This window comes from Sus scrofa, chromosome 14 (genome assembly GCF_000003025.6).
Source record: "Sus scrofa isolate TJ Tabasco breed Duroc chromosome 14, Sscrofa11.1, whole genome shotgun sequence".
NCBI classification, from domain to species: domain Eukaryota; kingdom Metazoa; phylum Chordata; class Mammalia; order Artiodactyla; family Suidae; genus Sus; species Sus scrofa.
The window spans coordinates 17,005,977-17,029,753 of NC_010456.5; the positions used below are offsets into that span (position 1 = coordinate 17,005,977).

A 23,777-nucleotide genomic window follows, 5' to 3' on the forward strand; every position below is an offset into this window, starting at 1 on the left:
CTGTGGGGGTCGGACCCAGCAGGGGAATCTCGTAGCAGTTAGGGAAATAGAGCTTACCCGTGCCGAGGAATATAAGTTTTGGTGGAGAAAGCAAATGAAGGATTTTTCTGTTTCTGTTTTTAAAAGCTGCAGACCTCCATACTTCTTGAATGGCAAATGAAATCAAAATTGTTATTCTGAGCCGCTGCTGTGCCAAGGACATTGACAGTCTCCTCTATCTATGTTACCTCTGTGGTTCCTTGTGTAACATCATGTCTCCCTGTTCAACTCAACACTGGTCTTAATCTCTCCCTTCTCTGTGTGGTCCAGGCATTGATTAACTCAACTCATTCCGCCCGATATCACAGGTCTTTAGAATTCGAGTCTTGTTTTCAGTGCCCTCTCCAGCACTAAATCTCTCCCCGATTCTAATACTCATCAGGTCTTCGAATTGATATTTTGCCAGGAACACTGCATCCTGTTCCTACCTCAGTTCTCAGTTCTTAAGGAACAGATTTTAGCTCTGAGAGATCATCTTTATTGTGAAATATGAGGAACGTAGATGTTTCCATTACACCTGCTGGTTCACCACACTGCATGAGTCTATCCGCTAATTATTATTGTGATGTTTTTGCCAGCAACATTATAGACCCTAAGGCTCTATTATCCTGAACATACAAGACCTACTCAGCCCTTGAGCATATTATCTGGGGGTCGATTGTTTCTCTGGCCAGGAGGCTGTCCCAAGCATGTGAGGTACCCAGGCCAACTCACTTTCCTTGCTTGTTTCTGTCCCAGCGCACTCCCAGTACTTGGGTCAGTATTAAGCTATTGTATGACAGTGGGTTTAGTAATAGATTTCTATTTCTTCAGCTAGCTTTTTTTTTTTTGGTGGTTTTTCCCAGAAACTGCTGTTAGAAACTTGCTAACCCTGTATCACCAGAGACAGTTTCTTATTTGTCACAGTCACTCCCCCAGCAAGGTATCACACTGCTATCCCATGACTGTAAGTAAGAATGCAGCTTGGATAGAAATGTGTTTCTTTTCTCCTCTTTGAAGCTTAAGAGCACTTCAATAGCCCTCTTTCCATTGACGCTGTGATAATGTCATCGTGGCTACAGCTCACAAGAGGGTCTCTGTAAGACAGCCTCAATTCACTGCAATTATTCAGTCCAGTGCTATTTTTCTCTGCTCTAAAGCCTTCTTTGAAGTCAGTGGGATGTCTTCAGCATAAGGAGAGAATGGCCAGTCCAGTCCTACAAAGACACTTCTCTGACAGGCATTGCCTCTCCTTCCCCAAGGCTGTGCCACCTGTTGGAAAGTGGTGATCTACTCTTGGCTTTTTTCAAATAATTGAATTATATCTCTATTACATTTTTTTGGCTGAATATTTTGGATATTTATGGTAGCATTTCTAATAGCATTTAAGGTAACCTTTGGATATAAACAAACCTCCCCAGATGATTTAACTACATCTTATTAAAAATGCACATAAACCTAATTTAGAAATGGTAGGATTGAGAATAATTAATATGCAATAAAAATATTTATTTATTTATTTATTTTGGTCTTTTTAGGGCTGTACCTGCAGCCTATGGAAGTTTCCAGTCTAGGGGTCGAATTGGAGCTTCAGCCACAGCAACACCAGATCTCAGCGATGTCTGTGACCTACACCATAGCTCATGGCAACGACAGATCCTTAACCCACTGAGTGAGGCCAGGGAGCAAACCTGCGTCCTCATGGATACTAGTTGGGTTTGTTACCACTGAGCCATGACGGGGACTCCAAACTACTCATATTTAAAGTGTACAATTTGGTGCCTTTTGCCATGTGTAAGTATTACTGAAACCATCACTACGATCAAGACAATGAACATATCCATGAACAACCTCTAAAGGTTTCTGTATGCCTCTTTGAAATCTCTCTCCTCATCCTCTTTCTTAGGCACTTCTACCATCCCCAGGCAACTACTGATCTATTTAAATTTTTGGTTTTTTTAAAATTAAGACCTTATGTCTTTAGGGCAGTTTTAGGTTCACAGCAAAGTTGAGGGGTGGGGACAGAGACTTCCCACATCCCCCACCCCCACATATGTGCAAGTCTCCCCCCCGTCAGCATCCCCACAAGAGCGGTTCATGTGTTTCATTGACACCTCCCAATCACGCAAAGTCCGCAGTTGGCATTATGGGTTCACTCTTGGTGTTGTACACTGGTCTACTTTTTGTTGCTATAATTTAATTTGCCTTTTCTAGACTTTAAAATAATCATGAAATAGGTACTCTTTTCCTTTGGCTTCTATCACTAAGCGTAGTTATTTTGGGGTTCACCCACATAATGGCACGAACTCCTTTTTACTGCATTTCATGGACCACATATGGATAGACCACACTTTATCCATTTGTGTGTTTATGGCCAACCCAGAAATACAGAAGATCATAAGAGATTCCTCTGAGCATTATAGACCAACAAATTGGACAACCAAGAATAAAGGGATACATTTCTAGGAATGTACAATCTACCAAGATTGAATCATGATGAAATAGAAAATCTGAACAGACAAATTACTAGTAAGGAGATTGAATCAGTTATCAGAAATCTCCCCCAAAATGAAAGTCAAAGACCAATGGCTTCATTGGTGAATTCCACCCAACACTCAAAGAATAATTTGAGTACTGACTCCTCTACATCTGACAAACAGGTATATCAGCATGTGGAGGAAGCTCTTTGGGGGTGTCTAGAGACATCTGGGGCATAATTGGACGGGCAGTCATTCTGAAACAAGTCAGTGGTGTCTCAGGATGTCACAACTTGAGAAAAATGGCCGTGTGATCATATTTGTGGGTGATGATTACCAATACTATTATATTTATTTATTTTCCTAACCATCAGCCTGGGAGAGTAATGAGTGTTTTGTTCCCTCATAAGAATATCTACAATAAACAAGTGAACAAACTGTGGTTGAACTAAATGGTGCTAAAATTTTCTTCCATTTATTAGAAGATGCTGTTTTATTTTCTATACTTCCAAAAAAGGCAAAAAAAAAAAAATCCCTAGGTTTTTAATAGCTCACACAGTGTTCTTGGGTTGGAAATTACATCTTTTTACAGTTCAGGTAATCTGTGAAATTTAATTTTTATAAACTGTGTTCAAAATTCGACCACCAAGAACGTCCAGACATCACAAAACTGCCCATGGGGTTTGTGACAATTTCTTAGTTGACATAAGAGCAGGTGAAACTGTTTTCTCCATCTCAGATGACATCAGAAAGGAGATATGCTTGGGCTGGAACTGCAGCTGGAAATGAAATTCTTGCCATGAACTAATAGGCTATTGGAAACAAGGATGATTAGAATGGAACTGACACAGCAGAGGCCTCCAGGGGCATATCATTCTGCATTTACATATCTTGGGGTGAGAAATTAATTCTACTGATGAGCCCCTCCAAGGCAGGACTTGTGTGGCTTCAACGGTCTGAGTGAGGTCCCGAAAGGCAGAGGCAGAAAGCAGCCCACACTGCTCCCTTTTGCAAGAGTTAGATTTTTGGTTATGGAGATTATAGCATGTGAAACATTTTAATTTGCTTAAATTTCAACAGTGTAACAGCGACCTATTTGGACTTAGCTTTCTCCCTTCTGAGGCTCCAGTGGAGTGGAGAATGCAGGAAAATGTTTAGTTCTGGTGGGGATAACGATAAAAATACAGTTATAAATCCCCTAAGCCCATAGGGTTCATGGTGTAGTTTGTTTCTCAAGCGCTTTGAAAAAAGAAAGTTATATGAATGCTAAGTAACAAGAGTATCAGAGTTCCCGTCGTGGTGCAGTGGTTAATGAATCCGACTAGGAACCATGAGGTTGCGGGTTTGATCCCTGCCCTTGCTCAGTGGGTTGACGATCTGGCTTTGCCGTGAGCTGTGGTGTAGGTTGCAGATGCAGTTCAGATCCCGCGTTGCTGTGGCTCTGGTGTAGGCCGGCAGCTATAGCTCCGATTCACCCCCTAGCCTGGGAACCTCCATATGCCGTGGGAGCGGGCCAAGAAATGGCAAAAAGACACACACACACACACACACACACACACACACACACACACACACACACACACAAAGAGTACCAAGGTGCTCTAGGTAGGGGAAAGAGAAACCAAAAGCAGTCTGGACAAGTTACCACTGGAAAGTAAAAATCATTCCCAATATAATTTCTTTTTCTTTTTAAATGAAAAAATTATAGTTGATTACAATGCTGTGCCAATTTCTGCTATACAGCAAAGTGACCCAGTCATGCATATATGTATACATTCCCTTTCTTATATTATCTTCCGTCTTGGTCTGTCCCAAGAGACTGGGATTGCTTATCTGTTCTAGATGTAAGAGTTTGCATCTACTAACCCCAACTCCATGTCCATCCCTTTCCCCTCCCCCTTGGCAACCATAAGGCTCTTCTCTATGTCTGTGAGTCTGTTTCTGTTCTGTAGATAGGTTCATTTGTGCCATATTTTAGATTCCACATATAAGTGATATCATATGGTATCTTTCTTTTTCTGACTGACTTTATTTAGTATGAGAATCTCCAGGTGCATCTATGTTGCTGCAAATGGCATTATTTTGTTCTTTTTTTATGGTTGAGTAATATTCATCATTAATGACAAGGGAAAAGTGTGATTAACTATGGCAGCCAATTATGTAAATATCAAGAATCCCTATTAAAGATTATATTTACTCTAAAAAAATCTTCCAATAGGCTTAATAAAATACTGATGTGAATTGTTGGTCCTCACTAGATAGACCAGGAAATACTGAATATTGTCCCCAAAGCTTGAGAAGTGCTTTCCCAGTGACAGGCTGTGTTTGCACATTAGGAAACAGTAGATAACTGACCCACAAGTTAGAGCTGAGTTGAAACTTGGGAAACCACTGAGGAATATTTGAAATGATTACATTGAGGAGTTCCCATTGTGGCACAGCAGAAAATGAATCTGACTAAGAACCATGAGGTTGTGAGTTCGATCCCTGGTCTTGCTCAGTGGGTTAAAGATCTGGTGTTTCCGGGAGCTGTGGTGTAGGTCACAGAAGCCGCTCAGATCTGGTGTTGCTGTGGCTGTGGTGTAGGCTGGAGGCTACAGCTCCGATTAGACTCCTAGTCTGGGAACTTCCATATGCCACAGGCGCAGCCCTAACAAGACAAAAAGACCAAAAAAAAAAAAAAAAAAAAGATTACATTGAGCAAAATAATATTGAGAAGAGATAGCATTTGTGGAGGTTTTTTGGTTAGTTTTGAGAAGTTTGGTGGGAAATTGCTGAGTTTTGAAATAATATTGTCTTTACCTTCCATAATTTGTTCAGTGAAATTTTCACATGTTGGGAGACTGTACCCATCAGCAATTTACTAAGTGTACTTTCTCTTTTAGCGTGATTCTATTGTTAATCGTTAAATGAACAGACAAAAGACAGATACCTAAAAAAAATTCTGATACCACTGGGATAGGAATTAAGGGAGCAGGTAAGGGACAGGCGGTGGGAATACATTTGTGTTCCGTGTTTTTCCATCTCCTCTCCTCAGTTCCTTGGCAGATGGAACAGTTTTACTACCCCTTATTTTCCTCACATGCAAAAACAAGTGTTTAAAAAGAGACATCACAAAAGAGACAGTATGAGTGTTGTAGAAGCAGAAACTTATTTCTGGTGAGGAATGTCCTTAGGTGAGGTGACATTCTGTTACAAAGAGAAGGCTTGCTTTAATTAAAAGCCCCAGTGTTCTTGGCTTAGGATACAAGTTTTATGCATTTCTGCTTGGCACCTGGTAGGCACTTGATAAATGTTTACTGAAGAATTTCTCTGGCTGGAGCCTTCTTGGTGGCTATAGATGACATTGTCATAACTTGTGATGGACTCATCACATCTTAATGATTTATTGAATCATTATTGTCACATAATAAAGTTATGAGTGATATTTAGGGATGCTATCATGAAAAAATGATGAAATATTATTCATGGAAGATCCTTGACTCTCTTAAATAAAAAAGGTCAACATGGAGATTCCTCAAAAAATTTCAACTAGAGGAGTTGGCATCGTGGCTCAGTGGTTAACGAATCTGACTAGGAACCATGAGTTTTCGGGTTTGATCCCTGGCCTAGCTCAGTGGGTTAAGGATCTGGCGTTGCTGTGAGCTATGGTGTAGGTCACAGATGTGGCTCGGATCCCGCATTGCTATGGCTCTGGCATCGGCCGGCAGCAACAGCTCCTATTGGACCCCTAGCTGGGAACGTACGTATGCCTAGAAAAGGCAAAAAGATGAAAAAAAATCCAACTAGAACTACCATGTGATCCAGGTATCCCATTCTGGGTATTTAGCTGAAGAATATGAAAACACTAACTCAAAAAGATATATGCACCCTTATGTACACTGCAGCATTATTTACAATACCCAAGAAATATAATATACAACATTCCATTGTGTGTGTGTGTGTGTGTATATACCTTATCCTTTATATCCATTCATCTGTTGATGGGCATTTAGGTTGGAAATGACCTAAATGCCTGTCAACATATGAATGGATAAAAAAGATATGGTATATACAATGGAATATTACTTGGCCATAAAAAGATGAAAGCTTGCCCACTATAAAACTGTTGGGCCTTGAAGGTATTATGCTAAGTGAAATAAGTCAGGTAGAGAAAGACAAATACTATCTGATTTCACTCATGTGGAATAAAAAAATAAATACCCCCCCCAATAAATGAACAGACTTGACCAAACCAAACCAAACACATAGACACAGAGAACACATAGAACAGAATATTGGTTAAAGAGGGGAAGATGTTGGGACAGCAGATGAAATGGGTAAAGGGGCCAACTGTATGGTGACAGATGGAAATTAAATTTTTGGTGGTGAGTATTTTGTTGGGGATACAGGAGTAGAAATATAATGTTGTACACATGAAACTTATAATGTTATAAATCAGTTTTACCTCAATAAAAATAAAGAAATTTTATAAATTTCATCTAAATAGAAGATATTATATTTTAAAGTATGGCCAGGAGGGGAAAGGCGTGATGGTGGTATTGAGTCATCTTTAGTTCTTGCCGCAAGTATCAGATGGCCTTCTTGCTCTTTTGGTTATACTGTCAGGATAAATTAGAAGTAGTTATTGCTTTGAGAGGAATTGCCTCTGCACAGAAGTCCTAGCCACCTATGAAGTCTTGTTTTTTGGGAAGAATTCAGAATTTTCTTCTCTTGGGGAAAGCCCATGATAAGCCACAGTGTCCCTGAATTCAGTGACAGCTTCCAGTGAAGCACCTGAATTCTGCAGCTTTTGGAGCACTTGGGGAGGGGCCTGGCTGCTCTCGGTGCCATGGCTTTGCTGGTCTAGCTCTTACTTGCTGGGCAGCTTTATGAGAGTAAACTGATTTACAGTCATCAGGGGAGAAAGGTCAATTTGTGGGAGAGTAGATTACCCATTCATCACCATCCTTTATTGCCTTCCTGGAGATTTTATTTTCCAATATCAACCTAGTCATTTTGGTCTTGTTCCTACTTTTCTTCCACAGATGCATTTTTCTAAGGTAAACGAGGTGAGAGGCATGGATACGAATTTTCCTGTTTCAGCTCCTCCAGGCAGGGGTTGCTGCACGGGGCACAGTGAGGAAGTCCTCGTTAATGGACTTGGGCTGGTGTGGCTTTGACTTTGAAGCCCCCTCCTCTTTCTCCCACCTTCCCCAAGCCTCCACCAACTCCAAGAATCTCAGATACGCTGTGGGGTCGCAGGGCTAGATGTCACCAGGGATGTGACCACTGGGAAAGAGGCAGGCTAGGAAATCTGTTAGGGAGTCATTTCACAGTTGACAGGTAAAACAGCTGTCACCCCCTCAGACCTCTTTAACCTTCCTGCCTGCAAAGTCTGATAGCTGTAGGAAATCTTTGAAGGTCCCTGAATTCTGCTAAGAAACCCTAAGTAAATGTGTAAAGTGAAAACATTTGTAACGTGCACACGGATCACAGTGTAGCCTATAGGATCTTTGAATATAATCTGTGAATAGAGGACATATAATATATATATATTAAATGATGATACCTGTTAGCTAGGAAAGTACTTCCTTTTCTATTAAATCATAATCCCAACCACAACACCATAATTGCTATACAATGATTTATAAATAAGCAAAATGGAAGATACAGACCTCATTTCATAGAGGGAGGGTTTTTATTTAACCCTTCTCAGCTCATGACGTTTGGATAGACTGTGGGACTGACTGTGTGGATTGACTGTCACAGGACCGCTAGTTGTAAGAAGTTAAGGTCTGTGCTTTTCTTGTTCATCACTTATATTTCCAGGGCCTAGCACTGTGCCTGGTGTGATAAATATTTTTTTTTTCAAAAATGAAAATTATCGGTAAAGAAAATCTGGTCAGAATTCAGGATGGGGTGCTGTGCACATCACCCACATCTGGGTTTCCTGAGCATGTGTGCAGGTGTCATTACCACCCAGCTCACCTAGAATCAACCTCCGCATCCTCCCAGGCCCTTCTTCCTGTCCCTGTATCTGTCCGAGTGCTGTCCTCTCTCAGATGCCATTTTGAAAACCCTGCAGCCACGTCTGACCTCTCTCTCGTTGCCTAGTGCGGCCAATCAATAAAAAAAGCCTTAGGAGTTTTCTTTACAGATGCTTCTTGCATTCAAAATGTTAGTTTCTTTACTCTTTCTCTCATTTTTTTTTTTTTTTTCTTTTTAGGGCCACACCCACAGCATAGGGAAGTTCCCAGGCCAGGGGTCCAATTGGAGCTGCAGCTGCGAGCCTAGCCACAGCCGCATGGGATCCAGGCCTGCGACTGTGACCTACCCTGCTCCTGCAGCCCATGGCAATGCTGGATCCTTCACCCACTGAGCCAGGGATTGAACCTGCATCCTCATGGACAAAATGTCAGTTTCGTAACCTGCTGAGCCACAACTGGGAACTCCTTTCTCTCCTTTAATATTTGCCTGTTGGTGGATCTTTCCACTTTACCCCTTCTGTTTTCACTCTGGCACTTTCTGTCCTAAACCCTGAGTGCCCCCTGCAGTCTGGAAGGAAAAGATATACACTTTGGTCTCCACCATCTCCACTGGGTGGTCCCTGTTTAACTGCAGAGGGCCAAATGCAACCCTGTGTCACCCTCTGTGCCTGCTCCCTCCTGGCTGGCCCTCTGCTCCTGCTGGAACCACCCTCCCTCCCTGCCCCCATTCTCTGCCCCGGGATGGCCAGGGGCTCCTGTTTGTTTCCAGTCTTCCTGCCAAGCATGTCAGAGGTAAGCCTAGGACAGACTCAGTCCCAGCTCTGCTTGTTGGACCTTTGACCTCTATTCCTTCCAATGTGAGGGCTATAGGCCATCTCGTGCAATCGATTATTATGGGGATATAACCTTGGTTTTATAGCTCCTATCCTGAAATTTAGACAATGGTTGCCATAAAGTGCGAGATGAAGTTTAAAAAGGAATTATCCTTTGTCAGTGGCAAACATGGAAGGATACACCCCCCTAATCTGGGCATCCCACTTCATGTGCTATGCAGCCGAGCTAGCCTCCAGGACTGTTGTCCCCCCACCACGTCTATAAGGCTACCCTGTGCTGTGAGGGGCCCTCCTATGAAAGGAACCAGTCACCCGCTCCAAGGGGACTACGTTGTGCAGCTTCAGCTGACGTGTTTAGCTGTGGGGTGGCTGTTCTGCATCTCTGTCCTGTCACCTGTCTCAGGTCCAATGGCGTTACTGTCCCCAAACACACCGGCATTCACAGGGGAGTCTGAGGTGCCCAAAATCCCTTCGGCAGAATGTGAGACTCATGTCACAGCCTATTGCAGTGAAGGGTCTCCAGTGAGGGACTCCTCCCCAACCTACCACTCAGCCACCTGGCTGTTCGGGGCATCCCTGAGTCAGGTGCTGGAGGGTTGTTCACTCTTTTGGGTGAAGGAGAGTTGGTGCCATCCCAGGGAGGGGACACCTATCACTTCAGCCCGGGGACTTTCTGGTTCCCCTACAGCGGCACGGGTGAGCAGCCTTTCCCTCAGGGACTGGCTGTTTGTTCCTGGTGAAAAGATACCACAGCTTTGCCCAGGGTACTGACCTTGGACCCCGAGCGGACTTGGTAAAACATCTGGTTTTCTCCAAGACGAGTGACTACTCTGATTCCCAGATAAAGCTGAATGCAGTGTCCCAGTTTCTGCATTTTGTGGGAACTGATATAGGGAGGCTAATTTTTATTTTTGCCAAATAAGGGCATTAATAAAAATCTACCATCCTGTTGTCTTTTATAAAAAGAAAAAAAGCCTAAAGTTGCTGCATAAAAAGCTGTTATTAAGTGGACTTGATTTAGCTTGGTGATTCTTATTTTTCTCAGTTCACTGAGGTGGGGTGAAAACTGGGCCAGGAACGGGTCACTGGTCCTGAGTTTGGGAACCAGGATTCTGTGATTCATGTTCATTTAGGTGAAGTATCCTTGAAGGTCCTCTTTGAACTCAGCAGCTAAGCTACCCATCCGCCTTCTTCCCACTACCTACGGACGGACATCTTTACAACACAGCTGCACAACTGTCTCTTGTCTTGAATGCTCCTCTAATGGTTTCACACGTGGATATCTCCTGTCTTCCAGCCAGCCTGTACTGCTAGGTAAATAGTAGGTACTGAATCATTATTTGAATTTATATCTATAATACACACTGGGCTGCAGGCTATTCGTGTGTGTGTGTGTGTGAGTGAGTGAGAGAGAGAGAGAGAGAGAGAGAGAAAGAGGGAGAGAAAGAGAGAGAAAGAGATTTGCTGGAGCCTTCTATTTACATAGGTTCATAAATTAAGGGAGCACTTTTTTCTTTTGTGGATACGTGTTTTTATGACTCTTAACTAAATGCCTGGGAATACAACTGGTAGGTTGGAAGATAAGCATATTTTTTTTTAATTGAATGAAAGATTCTTTAAATTCTGTAGCACTTTATAATTTTCGAAAGTTACACATGACTTCATGTTATCCCCTGATAACCCTTTAAAAAAAAAATCTCCTCCCTCCCCCGCTTCCATCTCTCCTCGCTGGTAACCACTAACTTCTCTATATCTGTCAGTCTGCTTCTTTTTTGTTATAGTCACTAGTTCGCTGTTGTTTTTAAGAGTCCATATATAAGTGACAACATACAGTATTTGTATTTCTCTGCCTGACTGATTTCACTAAGCATAATGCTCTCCAAGTCCATTCATATTGCTGCAAATGGCAAAATGTCATTCTTTTTTTATGATGAATATTCCATTGTATATATGTACCACATCTTCTTGGTCCATTCATCTGTTGATGGACACTTAGGTTGCTTCCATACCATGGCAATTGTAAATAATGTTGCCCTGAACATTGTGGTGCATGTATCTTTTTCAATTAGTGATTTTTTTCCCCCCAAATATATACCCAGGAGTGAATTGCCGGACCATATAGTAGCTCTATTTTTAGTTATTTTGAGAAATCTCCACACTATTTTCACAGTGGCTGCACCAATTTGCAGTCCCAAGGGGTGCATAGTTTTGAGGAATTAAACAAGCTTTGTGATAAGAGAATACGCCTTTGGAGTTTTCTTGATCTTTGCCTCTCTTTGCAGTGTGGCTGGAAGGACGAACTCCCCATCATGTGGATATGTCCCTGTATTTGAGCATCTTTAAAAGTCTCTCTTAATTTTGGATGATTTAGTAATAACGCAGAGTGTGGCAGCTAGTTGAGATTCTCCCACCAAATACCAGAATTTTTTTTCATTTCAATATGCTTTTTTTTACTTAAAAAACTCACAAAATATTTCCTAGAGTGACAGCTGAGCTTCCATATTTATGATTTTCTGATTGCTCTAGCAGTTGAGAAAAAAAATTAAAAAATGAGCCCTTGAGTAAAATTTAAGTGGAAAAGATTAAAATCCAGAATTATGGACTTTCTTCATTTGAATAAATACACACTGTTTGCTGGAAAGTTTATGTGCCAGCCAGTTTCCCTGTAGCTGACAGTCCTTGAAAAAGTACTTAATTTCTTTCTTGAAAATATATGAACACTTTTATTTTCTGAAGATTAACCTTGTCGGACCAGCACAATCGTCCCCATCCCCCTTGCTCTACTTCTGTCTGCAAACCAAGGATAGACACCACTGATCTTACGAACAAATGATTCAGTTTGGGGCATAAGCGAAGAACCTGTGAGTGAGTGAAATGGATAAATGGCAGAACATCATTATCTTCAGGATATTTTAAACTGATACTATGATAATAGTCACAGGGCTACTCAACACTGTTCAGTCATTTAGTTTTTCCTGAGCTCTTGTTTTCCTGAAGGAGTTTTCAGATTCAAACATATTTTGCTTTAGTCACTTACTTTATTTGTACTTTAGTCAAAGTCTTAGGATTAAATTAAATCATATTTCCTTACCCCCAAACACAGATGTTTATTTTTAAAATATATTATTTATTTAGTCTTTTTGCCTTTTCTAGGGCTGCACCCATGGCATCTGGAGGTTCCCAGGCTAGGGGTCAAATCAGAGCTGTAGCCACCGGCCTACACCACAGCCACAGCAATGCTAGATCTGAGCTGCATCTGTGACCTACACCACAGCTCAGGGCAATGCCAGATCCTTAACCCAGTGAGCAAGGCCAGGGATTGAACCCGCACCTCATGGTTCCTTGTTGGATTTGTTTCCACTGCTGCACGATGGGAATGCCTATTTATTTTTTAAGTTTTATTTAGGTGTAGTTAATTTCAAAGTTGTGATTAATTTCTGCTGTACAACAAAGTGACCCAGTCATACACGTAAACACATCCATTCTCTCTCAGATTCTTTTCCTGTGTCGACGATCACAGAACATTGGGTAGAGTTCTCTGTGCTATACAGCAGGTCGCCGTTGGTCAATCGTTCCACATACCACAGTGTGCATATGCCAGTCCTAAGCCCCCAGTCCCTCCCTCCCACCCTGACACATTCCCTTAGGTAACCATAAGTTTTTCAAAGTCTGTGAGTCTGTTTCTGTTCTGCAAATAAGCCCATTTGTATACTTTCCAAATGCAGATCTTTAATCACTTCATGATTTTGTGATTCATTTCTTTTCTTTAAATAGTATATTTCTATGATGACTTAATGGAGTATGTTATTATTATTTTTTTTTTTCTTTTTCAGCCTCACCTGCAGCATATGGAAGTTCCTAGGCCAGGGATCAAATCCGAGCCACAGTTGTGACCTACACCTGCAGCCATGGCAATGCTGGATCCTTAACCCACTGCCCCACAGTGGGAACTCCTTAATGGAGTACGCTATTAATGCCTGATTAATCTTTTGAGGAGGGTGGAATAACAGACCCACCTACCTTCAAGGTGTGAGTAATGTAACTTCATTACTATTGACTCAAACTGCTATAAAAGAGACTATGGGTGAACCCAAGTACATGGACATCATTGACAAATAATCTCAGAAAGGGAATAAGGAAAAATTGTCCTTCCCTGCAAAGACTCTGCAAATGAGAATTTTATTCTACTTCATTAAAATGTTTCCGTTTTAGTAAGGCCTTGGACCTACAGCATTTTCTTGTTGTAGTTTTTCCTGATTAATGAATTCTTTCAACAAATCTTTGTGAGTGACGCCAACCCTTGTTTCAGGTGCTGGGAGAATAGCAGCAAATAACATGGAGAAATACTCAGCCTTTGTGGGCTTGATACTCTGGTGAATCCTGATGAACTAGTTTATTTTAAAAAAGCTGTGGTGTGAGCTTATTGAACTTTATAGAAAAGACTCAATTCTATGCTGCAGTCTTACTAATAAAAGGACCAACGTGAATAATTTCTTCTATTCTTAGAGGAACACCATGCAAAGGGAGGTGGTAAAACACCCTTTTTTTGGACTTGGCCTCGTAGCAGGACAGGTGCAGTTTGTGGTGTGTAAGACTAACTGAGCCAGGAAGAAAGGAAGGTGGAAAACAGGGATGGTCAGTGTTGTTTCCAGAAGGTGTTGTGACCGTGTTCTCCCCAACATTCCGGAAGGTAGAGAAGCTCCCTTGCATTTGAGCTAAGAAAAAAGTTTTACTCCACACAATATCTGGAAAAAAAAAAATCTTGGACTTGGCCAATTTTGAAATTTTGAGGATGGGGTAAAATTTTAGGCAGAGTCTTAGTTACAAATGCGAAGAAGGCAGAGTTTGAGCAAACACCTCACCCCATCTCCTGTTTACCCCTTTCTCCATCTGACTCATTCTGTTACACACCCTGTGTGTGCTGGGGGGGAGGTTCATTCTGGACACCAGGATTAAAGTCCTCTTTTGCTATTTGCCGCTCATGTGTGTGAACAAGCCACCTTGCTAAGTCTCAAGTTTTATCTACAAAATACAGATAAGAATACTCACAAAATACTAACAAAATACAGATAAGAATATTAACCTCAGAAGGTATAAAGATTAAATCTATAGAAGTTTAATGATATGCAAATATTATATAAATATAATTATATCTAAATATTTTATAAATATATATTTAAATATAAATATAATGTATGTGAAAGTGCATTGAAACAATTTGTAGTAAGAATTAGCATGATCAGGAGTTCCCATCACGGCGCAGCAGAAACGAATTTGACTAGGAACCATGAGGTTGTGGGTTCGTCCCCTGGCCTTGCTCAGTAGGTTAAGGATCTGGCGTTGCGGTGAACTGTGGTATAGGTCACAGAAATGGCTCAGATCCAGCATTGCTGTGGCTGTGGTGTAGGCCGACAGCTGTAGCTCTGATTCCACCCACAGCCTGGGAACCTCCATATGCTGGGGGTGCAGCGCTAAAAAGCAAACAAAAACAAAAACAGAAAGAATTAGCATAATCGTTAGTACTTCCTTAAGGAAAAGAAATAAAACTGTGAGGAACACAGGTACTTCCTACATTAAAAGCCTGCCAAACGGAATGACCAAATGGTAGATTTGTATGTTGGTGGGGTTTCTGCCAGATGGTGCCGTAATTTAGTCCACGAGTGAGGCTTCTTATTCTGCCCACAGAGAGTCATGTCAAGCCTAGTCCCTAGGTACTCACTCTTGCCAGGCTGGTCCCAGATGGAACTTTATAAGGGACATACTTCCTGTAGATGTGACCGACTCTGGAACACGGGACATCAAACATCTCTCCTCCACACATCCAAACCTAAAGAGGGGAGATGAACAGTGTAACATGTAACAAAAGAGAACAGTACATTTCATACAAAAAAACTGAATTACCAGTAAGATTCATACAAAATCTTAAAATCTCTTTAAACACAATTCCTATTTATTTTCAATGGCTAACCAAGGAAAAAACCCCACATTAAAACAAACAAACAAACAAAAAAACCAAAAAAAAACCAAACCCAGGGAGTTCCTGTCGTGGCTCAGTGGAAACGAATCTGACTAGCATCCATGAGGACGCAGTTTTGATCTCTGGCCTTGCTCAGTGGGTTAAAGATCTGGCATTGCTGTGAGCTGTGGGGTAGGTCAGAAATCTGGCTTGGATCTGGCGTTGCAGTGGTCGTGACTACAGCTCCGATTTGACCCCTAGCCTGGGAACTTCCATATGCCTTGGGAGTGGCCCTAAAAAGACAAAAAAACAAAAACAAAACCAAAAAACAAACCAAAACCAAAACCAAACCATCCAGATTAAGGTTTCCCTGGTGGCCTAGCGGTTAAGGATCTGGCATTGTCATTTCTATGGCTCAGGTTCAATCCCTGGACTGGGAATTTCTGCATGCTGCAGGCACAGCCAAAACAAACAAACAAACAAACAATCACCCCCCCCCCAAATAAATCCCAGATTCGTAAAAGTATAGAACCAAAATATTAGTTCAGTAAATCTAACTTCCGTAGACATTATCTTGACATTTTATTTATTCTAGTAGAATTTTATAACAGCTATTGCATTAAACTAGCATTTAAAACTTAGATGTCTTATTTATATAGATATTTGTTTTGACAATCTTGTGAAATCATTTGAAGAAATAATATTGGCATTTAAGTGTCAATTACAATTTTTTAAATATGAAAGCTGAAATTTTTGAAATAGGTGAATGGATTAAGGAACATAGGTATATCCATAATTTAAGTTCCATCTAGATTCTGAAATTTTCAGTAGAGTTCACCTTAAAAACTAGAGTTGCTTTCTAACTTCTCCCCATCCCCAGTCTCTTCTTAAGTGCAGAAAATAATTAGTTAGTGATGTGGACTCAAGAAATATTAAACTCAGGGTATCTGTTAAGATGCTGTACTTAAATGTAGTAACAAAAACTAACTGATTATATTTTACTGGGGCTACCGGCTCAGGCAGACACATTCTTTTTTTTTTTTTTTTTTTTTTCTTTTTGCCATTTCTTGGGCTGCTCCTGCGGCATAAGGAGGTTCCCAAGCCAGGGGTCGAATTGGAGCCGTAGCCGCCGGCCTACACCAGAGCCACAGCAATGCGGGATCTGAGCCGCATCTGCAACCTACACCACAGCTCACGGCAACGCCAGATCCTTAACCCACTGAGCAAGGCCAGGGATCGAACCTGCAACCTCATCGTTCCTGGTTGGATTGGTTAACCACTGAGCCATGAAGGGAACTCCCAGGCAGACACATTCTTAATCATGGTTTTATATAACAGGCGACTTACTGCAAAAGGTCTAGTTATTAAATCTTATGTGCAGGCTTCATATATGCTAGATTTTTAGGCTATTTTTATTGCATGAAAACAAGAGTTAGATGCTGTAATGGATAGGTTTATGTGTCAACTTGGCTGCACCACAGTGTCCACATATTTGGTCAAATATTATTCTGAATGTTTCCAGGAGGGTGCTTTTTTGGATGAGATTAACATTTAAACTAGTGGACTTTGGGTAAAACAGTTTGTCTCCACATTGTGTGTGGACCTTGTCTCATCAGTTAAAGGCCCCAGTAGAACAAAGATTGACCTTTTCTAAGCAAGACGGAACTCTGCTTGCAGACTGCCCGCCTTTGGACTTAAAATTCAACTCCTCCCTGTATCTTCAGGCTGCTGACCTTGAAGATGCAGGGCTCACCAAGACTCCTCCATCCATGAGCTGATTTCCTTAAATCTTTCTCTAACCAATATGTACCCTATTGGTTCTGTTTCCTTGAAGAACCTCAACTGCTACTGATACATGGTTTCTTTTAATGTGAAATATCGAAAGAGAGAAGAAGAATATTTTTGTCTTAACTTATATTTGCTTCCAACTTCTTTCACCATGAGGAATGGCCCCTGGAGTGAGACTGGTGAACATACAGTGATAAAGGAATGGAGCCTCAAGGGGAAGGCAGTCGAATTATTAAAACAATACGTAGTTGCCCTAAATGAGTTCAGGACTCCTCATGGTATCAATTTCAACTTGGTTTTGGATCAAGATAGCAGAAGTCTGCATAGATCATATAAAGCTGAGAGGGGCAGTGAACATTCTAAAGAAAGATCCTGAAATAGGTGATTACACATTAAAAGGGGAAATATAAGTACCTGTTCATAGACCTATAGAAATCAACTCTTCCATAGAGTTTAGGGAGTAAAAGTCTTGTTCTGTCTACCCAAAGTCTTTCTATTTTTTTAAAACATTTTTTTGCAGCCACACCTGTAGCATATGGAAATTCCCAGGCCAGGGGTTGAAAGGGAGCTGCAGGCCTATACCACAGCCACAGCAATGCCAGATCCAAGTGAAGCCAGGGATTGAACCCATATCCTCAAGGACATTATGTTGGGTTCTTAACCCACTGAACCACAACAAAAACTCTTGCCTGAAGTCTTATGCTGATTTCTGGGCGAAGGCTTTATGTTCCCTTCTAAGGAGAATTACCAACGTGGGGAAGGGAAGCAAACTGTGTCTTAGGAAAAACAGCTGGAAGAACTTGATAAAAAATTTAGAGACTCATTTTTCAAGTATCTAAAGAACATTTGGTGGTGGTGTCCTGTAGAATTGCAAGGAGCTTGAACTAGGATGAGTAAGATAGAGCTGTACAGGGACAGATTTCAGCTCAGTGGAAGAAACACGTTGTTAAAGATGAAATGGGCTTCCAGATCACTAGGTACATTGAAATCTATAGTAGCTGTCATTTTGGAGACAAGCGTATGACTTTGGATGGAGAGCTGACCTAGTTGATATTTTAGGTCATTCTAAAAATGAGTTAGCATTTATAAATGTGTACTGTGCTCTTTTTTAGTTAATGCCCACAACTCAATGACTTTACTATTTCCGCAGTGTTATAAGTGGGGAAAAAAGCAGTCTAGAGGCTCACTTGCCAAAAGCCACACAAGTGGTCAATTCTGGAACAGGGAGATGAGTCTTAGCAGTCTAACTCAGTGCCCACATATTTAGTCAGCAGTTTTGTTTTCAGTCTCTTCTGACATTTTTACCTTTTTTTTTTTCTTTTTTTTTTTCTTTTTTGGCCACCCTGTGGCATATGGAGCTCTGGAGCAGGGATCCATCAGAGCTGCATTTGCAACCTATGCTGCAGCAGCAACAATGCTGGAGCCTTAACCCGCTGTGCTGGGCCAGGGATCAAATCTGTGTCTCCAGAGCCTCCAAGATGCCTCTGATCCCCTTGCACCATAGCAGGAACACCGCTTCTGATTTTTTTTTTTAATCTTTGTCTTTTTAGGGCCGTGTCCACAGCATGTGGAGGTTCCCAGGCTAGAGGTCTAATTGGAGCTGTAGCTGCCAGCCTACACCACAGCCACAGCAATGCCAGATTCTAGCTGAGTCTGCGACTCACACCACAGCTCACAGCAAAGATGGATCGTTAACCCACTGAGTGAGGCTAGGGATTGAACTTGTGACCTCATTGTTCCTAGTCGGATTCGTTTCCACTGCATCACAATGAGAACTCCCTCTTCTGATATTTTTAATCAAATACAGTGAATTCTTTATATAGTTTTCATTTTAGTGAAACATTTTAGCAAAACAATTCATCAAAAATTTAATCAGGAGTTCCCTTTGTGGCTCAGCAGTTAGCAAACCCGACTAGCATCCATGAGGATGTGGGTACGATCCCTGATCTTGCTCAGTGGGTTAAGGATCTGGCATTGTCCTGAGCTGTGGTGTAGGTTGCAGATGTGGCTCAGATCCCGCAGTGTTGTGGCTGTGGTGTAGGCCAGCAGCTACAGCTCTGATTGGACCGCTAGCCTGGGAACTCCCATATGTCATGGGTGCAGCCCTAAAAAGACCAAAAAAAAAAAAAAAAAGACCTAAAAATTTAATCAAATACCGTAAATACTTGTGAGATTATTTCCTTTGATTATTTGTACATTTTAAAGAGATAAAAGTTGAAAGAAATTAGACAATAGATGAAGGGGTGGGAAACAGGAAGGCAGAGAGAGGATGTTAGGGAGTCCTGTGGTCCTGTGTGTGATCAAATGTTTGTTCTTCTTGGCCAAAGGTAAGCATATGTCAAGGCAAAGAAGCCTTCCTGCCGTCTGCAGCTAGAAGAGAGTGATCTCTTGGCAGAGGCATTTATTTTTCATGAAAAGGTGGCCAGGCTGCTCCCATGGTTTGGTGCGGTGGCCAGTCTCTCCTCAGGACTTGGGGATGGTGACAAAGATGGCCATGATGTGGGGTCATGCTCTGGGGCAAAGCATCACATTCTCTGGCCTTAATCTGTTTTGGTTCAGATGATCTTATAGAATACTTAGGAAGCAGACAGAAGTGGACTAAATACTTTTCTTTCTTTTTTCTTTTTCTTTTTTTGTCTTTTTGCCTTTTCTAGGGCTGCTCCCGTGGCATATGGATGGTCCCAGGCTAGGGGTCTAATCGCAGCTGTAGCTGCCGGCCACAGCCACAGCATCGTGGGATCTGAGCTGCGTCTATGACCTACACCACAGCTCATGGCAACACTGGATCCTTAACCCACTGAGCGAGGCCAGGGATTGAACCCTCAGCCTCACGGTTCCTAGTTGGGTTTGTTAACCACTAAGCCATTATGGGAACTCCTAAATACTTTCTTATGAGAGTTTGCCAGGCTGAAAATGGCCACAATAGAAAAAGTTAAATCAATCATCATTGCCTTCCTGTCTATGCTAGGACAGAATAACCTGATAGAGACACAAAAATGAAATTCTAACTCATCCTCTTCAGAAGCTCATCCTAGTACAATTTTTAAAGATCGTTCTCTCAGTGTGTAAAAATTAGCACAACCTTAGTGGCACAAAACTCATGTTTATGAACTCATGGTTCTGTGGGTCGTTGCTCTGTGTGGGCTCAGCTGGGTTCTATGCCTAGGGTCTCACGAGGCTAATGTCTAGGCAGTGGCTGGGCTGAGGGCTTATCTGGAGCCTCTGGGGAAAAATCTGCTCTCAAGCTCATTTAGCTGTTGGCAGAATTCAGTTCCTTGTGGCTGTAAGACTGTGGCACCATTTTCTTGCTGGTGATGCCCAGAGTTCTCCCAAAGCCCATTCCAAGCTCCCTGTCCCACACACCCTGCATCTTATCCATGGCTAATATCTCTCATGTAGAACTCTTCTTATGCTTTAAATCTTCCTGACTTCTTGGGCTACCTGCTGGAGAAAACTTTAAAGGGGCTCCTGTGATTAAGTCAGGCCCACCAGATAAGTCCTAGCTTAAAGTGACCTGATTAGAAATGACATTGGCCAAATCTCTTTTGCCCTGTAATGTGACATAATCGTGGGAGTAAACCAAAGAAGAAGAGCATCTTAGAATTCTGCTGACCGAAGCCCCCAATAAATCAAATATTATGTCTTCCATTGATAACTCACTCCAAATTCTTAAAACTCTTCATATCAGAAATTTCTTTTTCTCTTCTTTTCTGCTGGCCTACACCACTGCCACAGCAATGCAGGGTCTGAGCCACATGTGTGACCTATACCACAGCTCATGGCAATGCCTGATCCTTAACCCAGTGAGTGGGGCCAGGGATGGAACTTGCATCCTCATGGATACTAGTCAGTTTCGTTTCCGCTGAGCCACAATGGGAGCTCTAGAAATTTTTCTTTAGCACTAAGTCAAATTCAGAAAACTTCTGTCCGGACTTTTTAAAGTGCTAACATCAAAGTTAAAAATATATGTGTATAGAATCCTAGAATTTATTTTAGTTTCTCCACATTGCCACTGTGATCATTTAAAAACATCAATCTGAGTATGTCTTGCTTCCATTGACAATCCTTAGGGGGTTTTCTGTTGCTGTTAGGGCAGAGGGGCATCTCCTGCATAAAGTCATTATCTGGCCTTGGCTTAACCATCCATCAATCACTCTGCACTGTCTCTCCCACCACATAATCTGGTTTGTTTGTTTGTTTATTTAGCCACTCTGAGGTGTATGGAAGTTCCCAGGCCAGGGATCATATCTGAGCCACAGTTGTGACCTACACCATAGCTTCAAGCAACACCAGATCTTTAACCCACCGTGTGCCACAGTGGGAACCCCCAATCTGGTTTATTTTTAATTCTCTAGAAAGCACCAAGTTCCCCTCCTCATTACTTGCTGACATAAATCTTTCTGTCTAAAGGAATTGTCCCCTCCCTCCTTCTTGTCCTCTATTTCCTCTTTATTTTCCAGTTTTCAGCTACACTATCACAACTAAGACCCTAGATTTGTTAGGCCTCTTGCTTTATACTCTTTCCATCTCATACTTCTCTTTGCACATAATTCATCAATCACGTTGGCAGATACTGCAGGGAGCCCTTATTGTATGCCAGGTGTCATTCACTGTGTTGGAGCTGGGGTGTGTGATTGAGCACAGGGCGCTTTTTTTCCAAGGGGAGACAGTGTTTATGACAACTGTAATCAAGTGAATTATTTGTGTGTGCATAATGATTTGCTTAGTGTTTAGGTACTGAATGAATCCTTGTTGAGTAGTTGAGTATGATCGTCTCTTGTTCAATCATACTTGGGTAGACCCTACGACCTTTCCAATTTAGTCTTGTTTCTTACAACTTCAGGGCCATCTTGCTCTCACCATAAACACACCAACTCAATTGTCCCTGCTTTCAGAGTTGCTTTGTTTCTAAACCATGGATATTGCCATGCACTTTTTATTTCTTCCAGTCATCCAATAGCAATGCCTATTTCAGCAGAGGGATTTATATCCTAACACAGTAGAGAGTATGTTTAGGTAATAGTGTGGGAACATGGTTCTTCAGGGAAGCACAACTGTTGTGGAATTTCTCAGATTCTATATTTGCTCTGAAAGATGGGGGTCTGTATTTTTAAAAGACATTTCCTGGTAGTATGATGTGGTGATAATCTTAAAAAAAGTATGGCATTGTCATATTTAAGTATCTCATTCTTGGAGAAATGTGTTAGATTTACAAATAACCTGTCTTCTTTTGACAATGAAAATATTTTAAAGCAATGTTATTTTACCCGTGAATGAGCACAGTGCGTTTTTTTCATCATGTAGTCCAAATGGACTGAATAATTGAATGCTTGCCTTATTTTTTAATTACTTTTCCGTATCAGCCACAAACTGAAATTTAGACACAGAGGATGTTAAACTGAATGGAATCAGACAATTACAGCGGTCACACGGAATATGAAATTTGTTTCAGTAAGAAATTGATCGTCAGGAGGATCATAAGGGAATATTATCAGGTAGAAGAGGAAGCACAATATACTGTACTGAATTGAACTAAATTAAAAAAAAAAAAAGTCTAGTGCATTCAGTTCCAAAGCCTGCTATGTCTCTGATCTCTCCTCTTCTGCCCCTTCCTGCCTCTGCACAGGCAGTTCTGGCCTCTTTCCTGTTCCACCAATATACCAGCCACCATCCCACCTCAGGGCTGTGTGCTGGTTGGTCCTTCTGTCTGGAATTCTCCAAAACTCCCCATGACTCACCCCTCATCTCTTTCAAGTCTTAGCTCCAAATCACCTGGCCCCAACACCCTCTCCCCCTACACTCTCAGCCCTCATCACCCTGCTCTGCTTCTGCTCTCACAGTACTTACCACCTCCTAACTCAGTAGCTACTTCACTTATTCAATATGTTTATTATTTGTCTGCCTCCCTCCCTAACATCCTCAAGGGTCTTGTGTCTTACTGTGCCATGTTTCTTAATCACCTAGGACAGTGCCTGCTACCTAGTTGGTGCTCTGTATTCGTTGAATGAATAAAAGAAATACTGGTTGATTGATCTAAAGTAAGGTTAATTCCAAATAAATGAGTTATTTAATGATAACCCACCATTTAGCTGCCCTTAAACATAAAAGCTGCGCTTTCCAGTATATTCAAACACAAGTTTCAAGGTTATACGCTTTCTTGAGCTTATTTTCATTCATAACTGGTTTAGTGTATAGAAAGAGTTGACATTAGACGTATAGCCCATTATATATACATAAGTAAATTTCTGGGTCTGGAAAATAACTTTCTAATTATATGGTGTGACTTGGGTGGTTAAGTCTGAAAAATTTCTTGAGGCTAGATCATCAACCTCTTTACCATCTATCTAGAAATTAAAATATTTGTTATTAACCTAAAAAGCTTTAGGGTGTAGATATTGAAAAGGGGCCTACTTTTTTAGGCTGCGTGTAATAAAAACTGTATCTTTTGGCCCGACTTGATCCAAAGAGGGTAGGCATGGACAGGTAAGTGCACTTCATTGCTTTGCTTTATTCTTAGAAATCTGGGTTTGGAGGGTGTTCTTTGAGATCAGGAGAAAAAAAAGCACAGCATCTTTTGACCTTGCCTAACTCTCCTTTTCTATCTGTTGATCAGAATATTAAAAAAAAAAAAAAAAAAAAAAAAAAAAAGCAGAAACTGAAAAATGTATCCAGTCTTTCCTGCGGATATGGTGGTATCTGGTCTCAAGGGGAAAGCTCTTGTCTTTGAGCCATCTGT

At 41.4% G+C, this 23,777-nt stretch overlaps 1 protein-coding gene and 1 long non-coding RNA gene across 7 annotated transcripts in view; one reads left to right on the top strand and one right to left on the bottom strand.

Annotated features, from left to right (window-relative positions):
* Positions 1–12,394, top strand: part of LOC110256616 — a 49,574-nt gene extending 37,180 nt beyond the window's left edge. Inside the window, exons 2-3 of the long non-coding RNA XR_002338375.1 lie at positions 10,431–10,611; positions 11,580–12,394. This is a non-coding gene — a long non-coding RNA (uncharacterized LOC110256616). The remainder of the gene's footprint in view (positions 1–10,430; positions 10,612–11,579) is intronic.
* GALNTL6 (polypeptide N-acetylgalactosaminyltransferase-like 6) overlaps positions 1–23,777 on the bottom strand; it is a 1,214,871-nt gene that overhangs the window by 73,123 nt on the left and 1,117,971 nt on the right. For all 6 annotated transcript variants that reach the window (XM_021072439.1, XM_021072442.1, XM_021072445.1 and 3 more), the window contains one exon: positions 15,017–15,124. In XM_021072439.1, the coding sequence (XP_020928098.1) occupies positions 15,017–15,124 (108 nt within the window). The remainder of the gene's footprint in view (positions 1–15,016; positions 15,125–23,777) is intronic.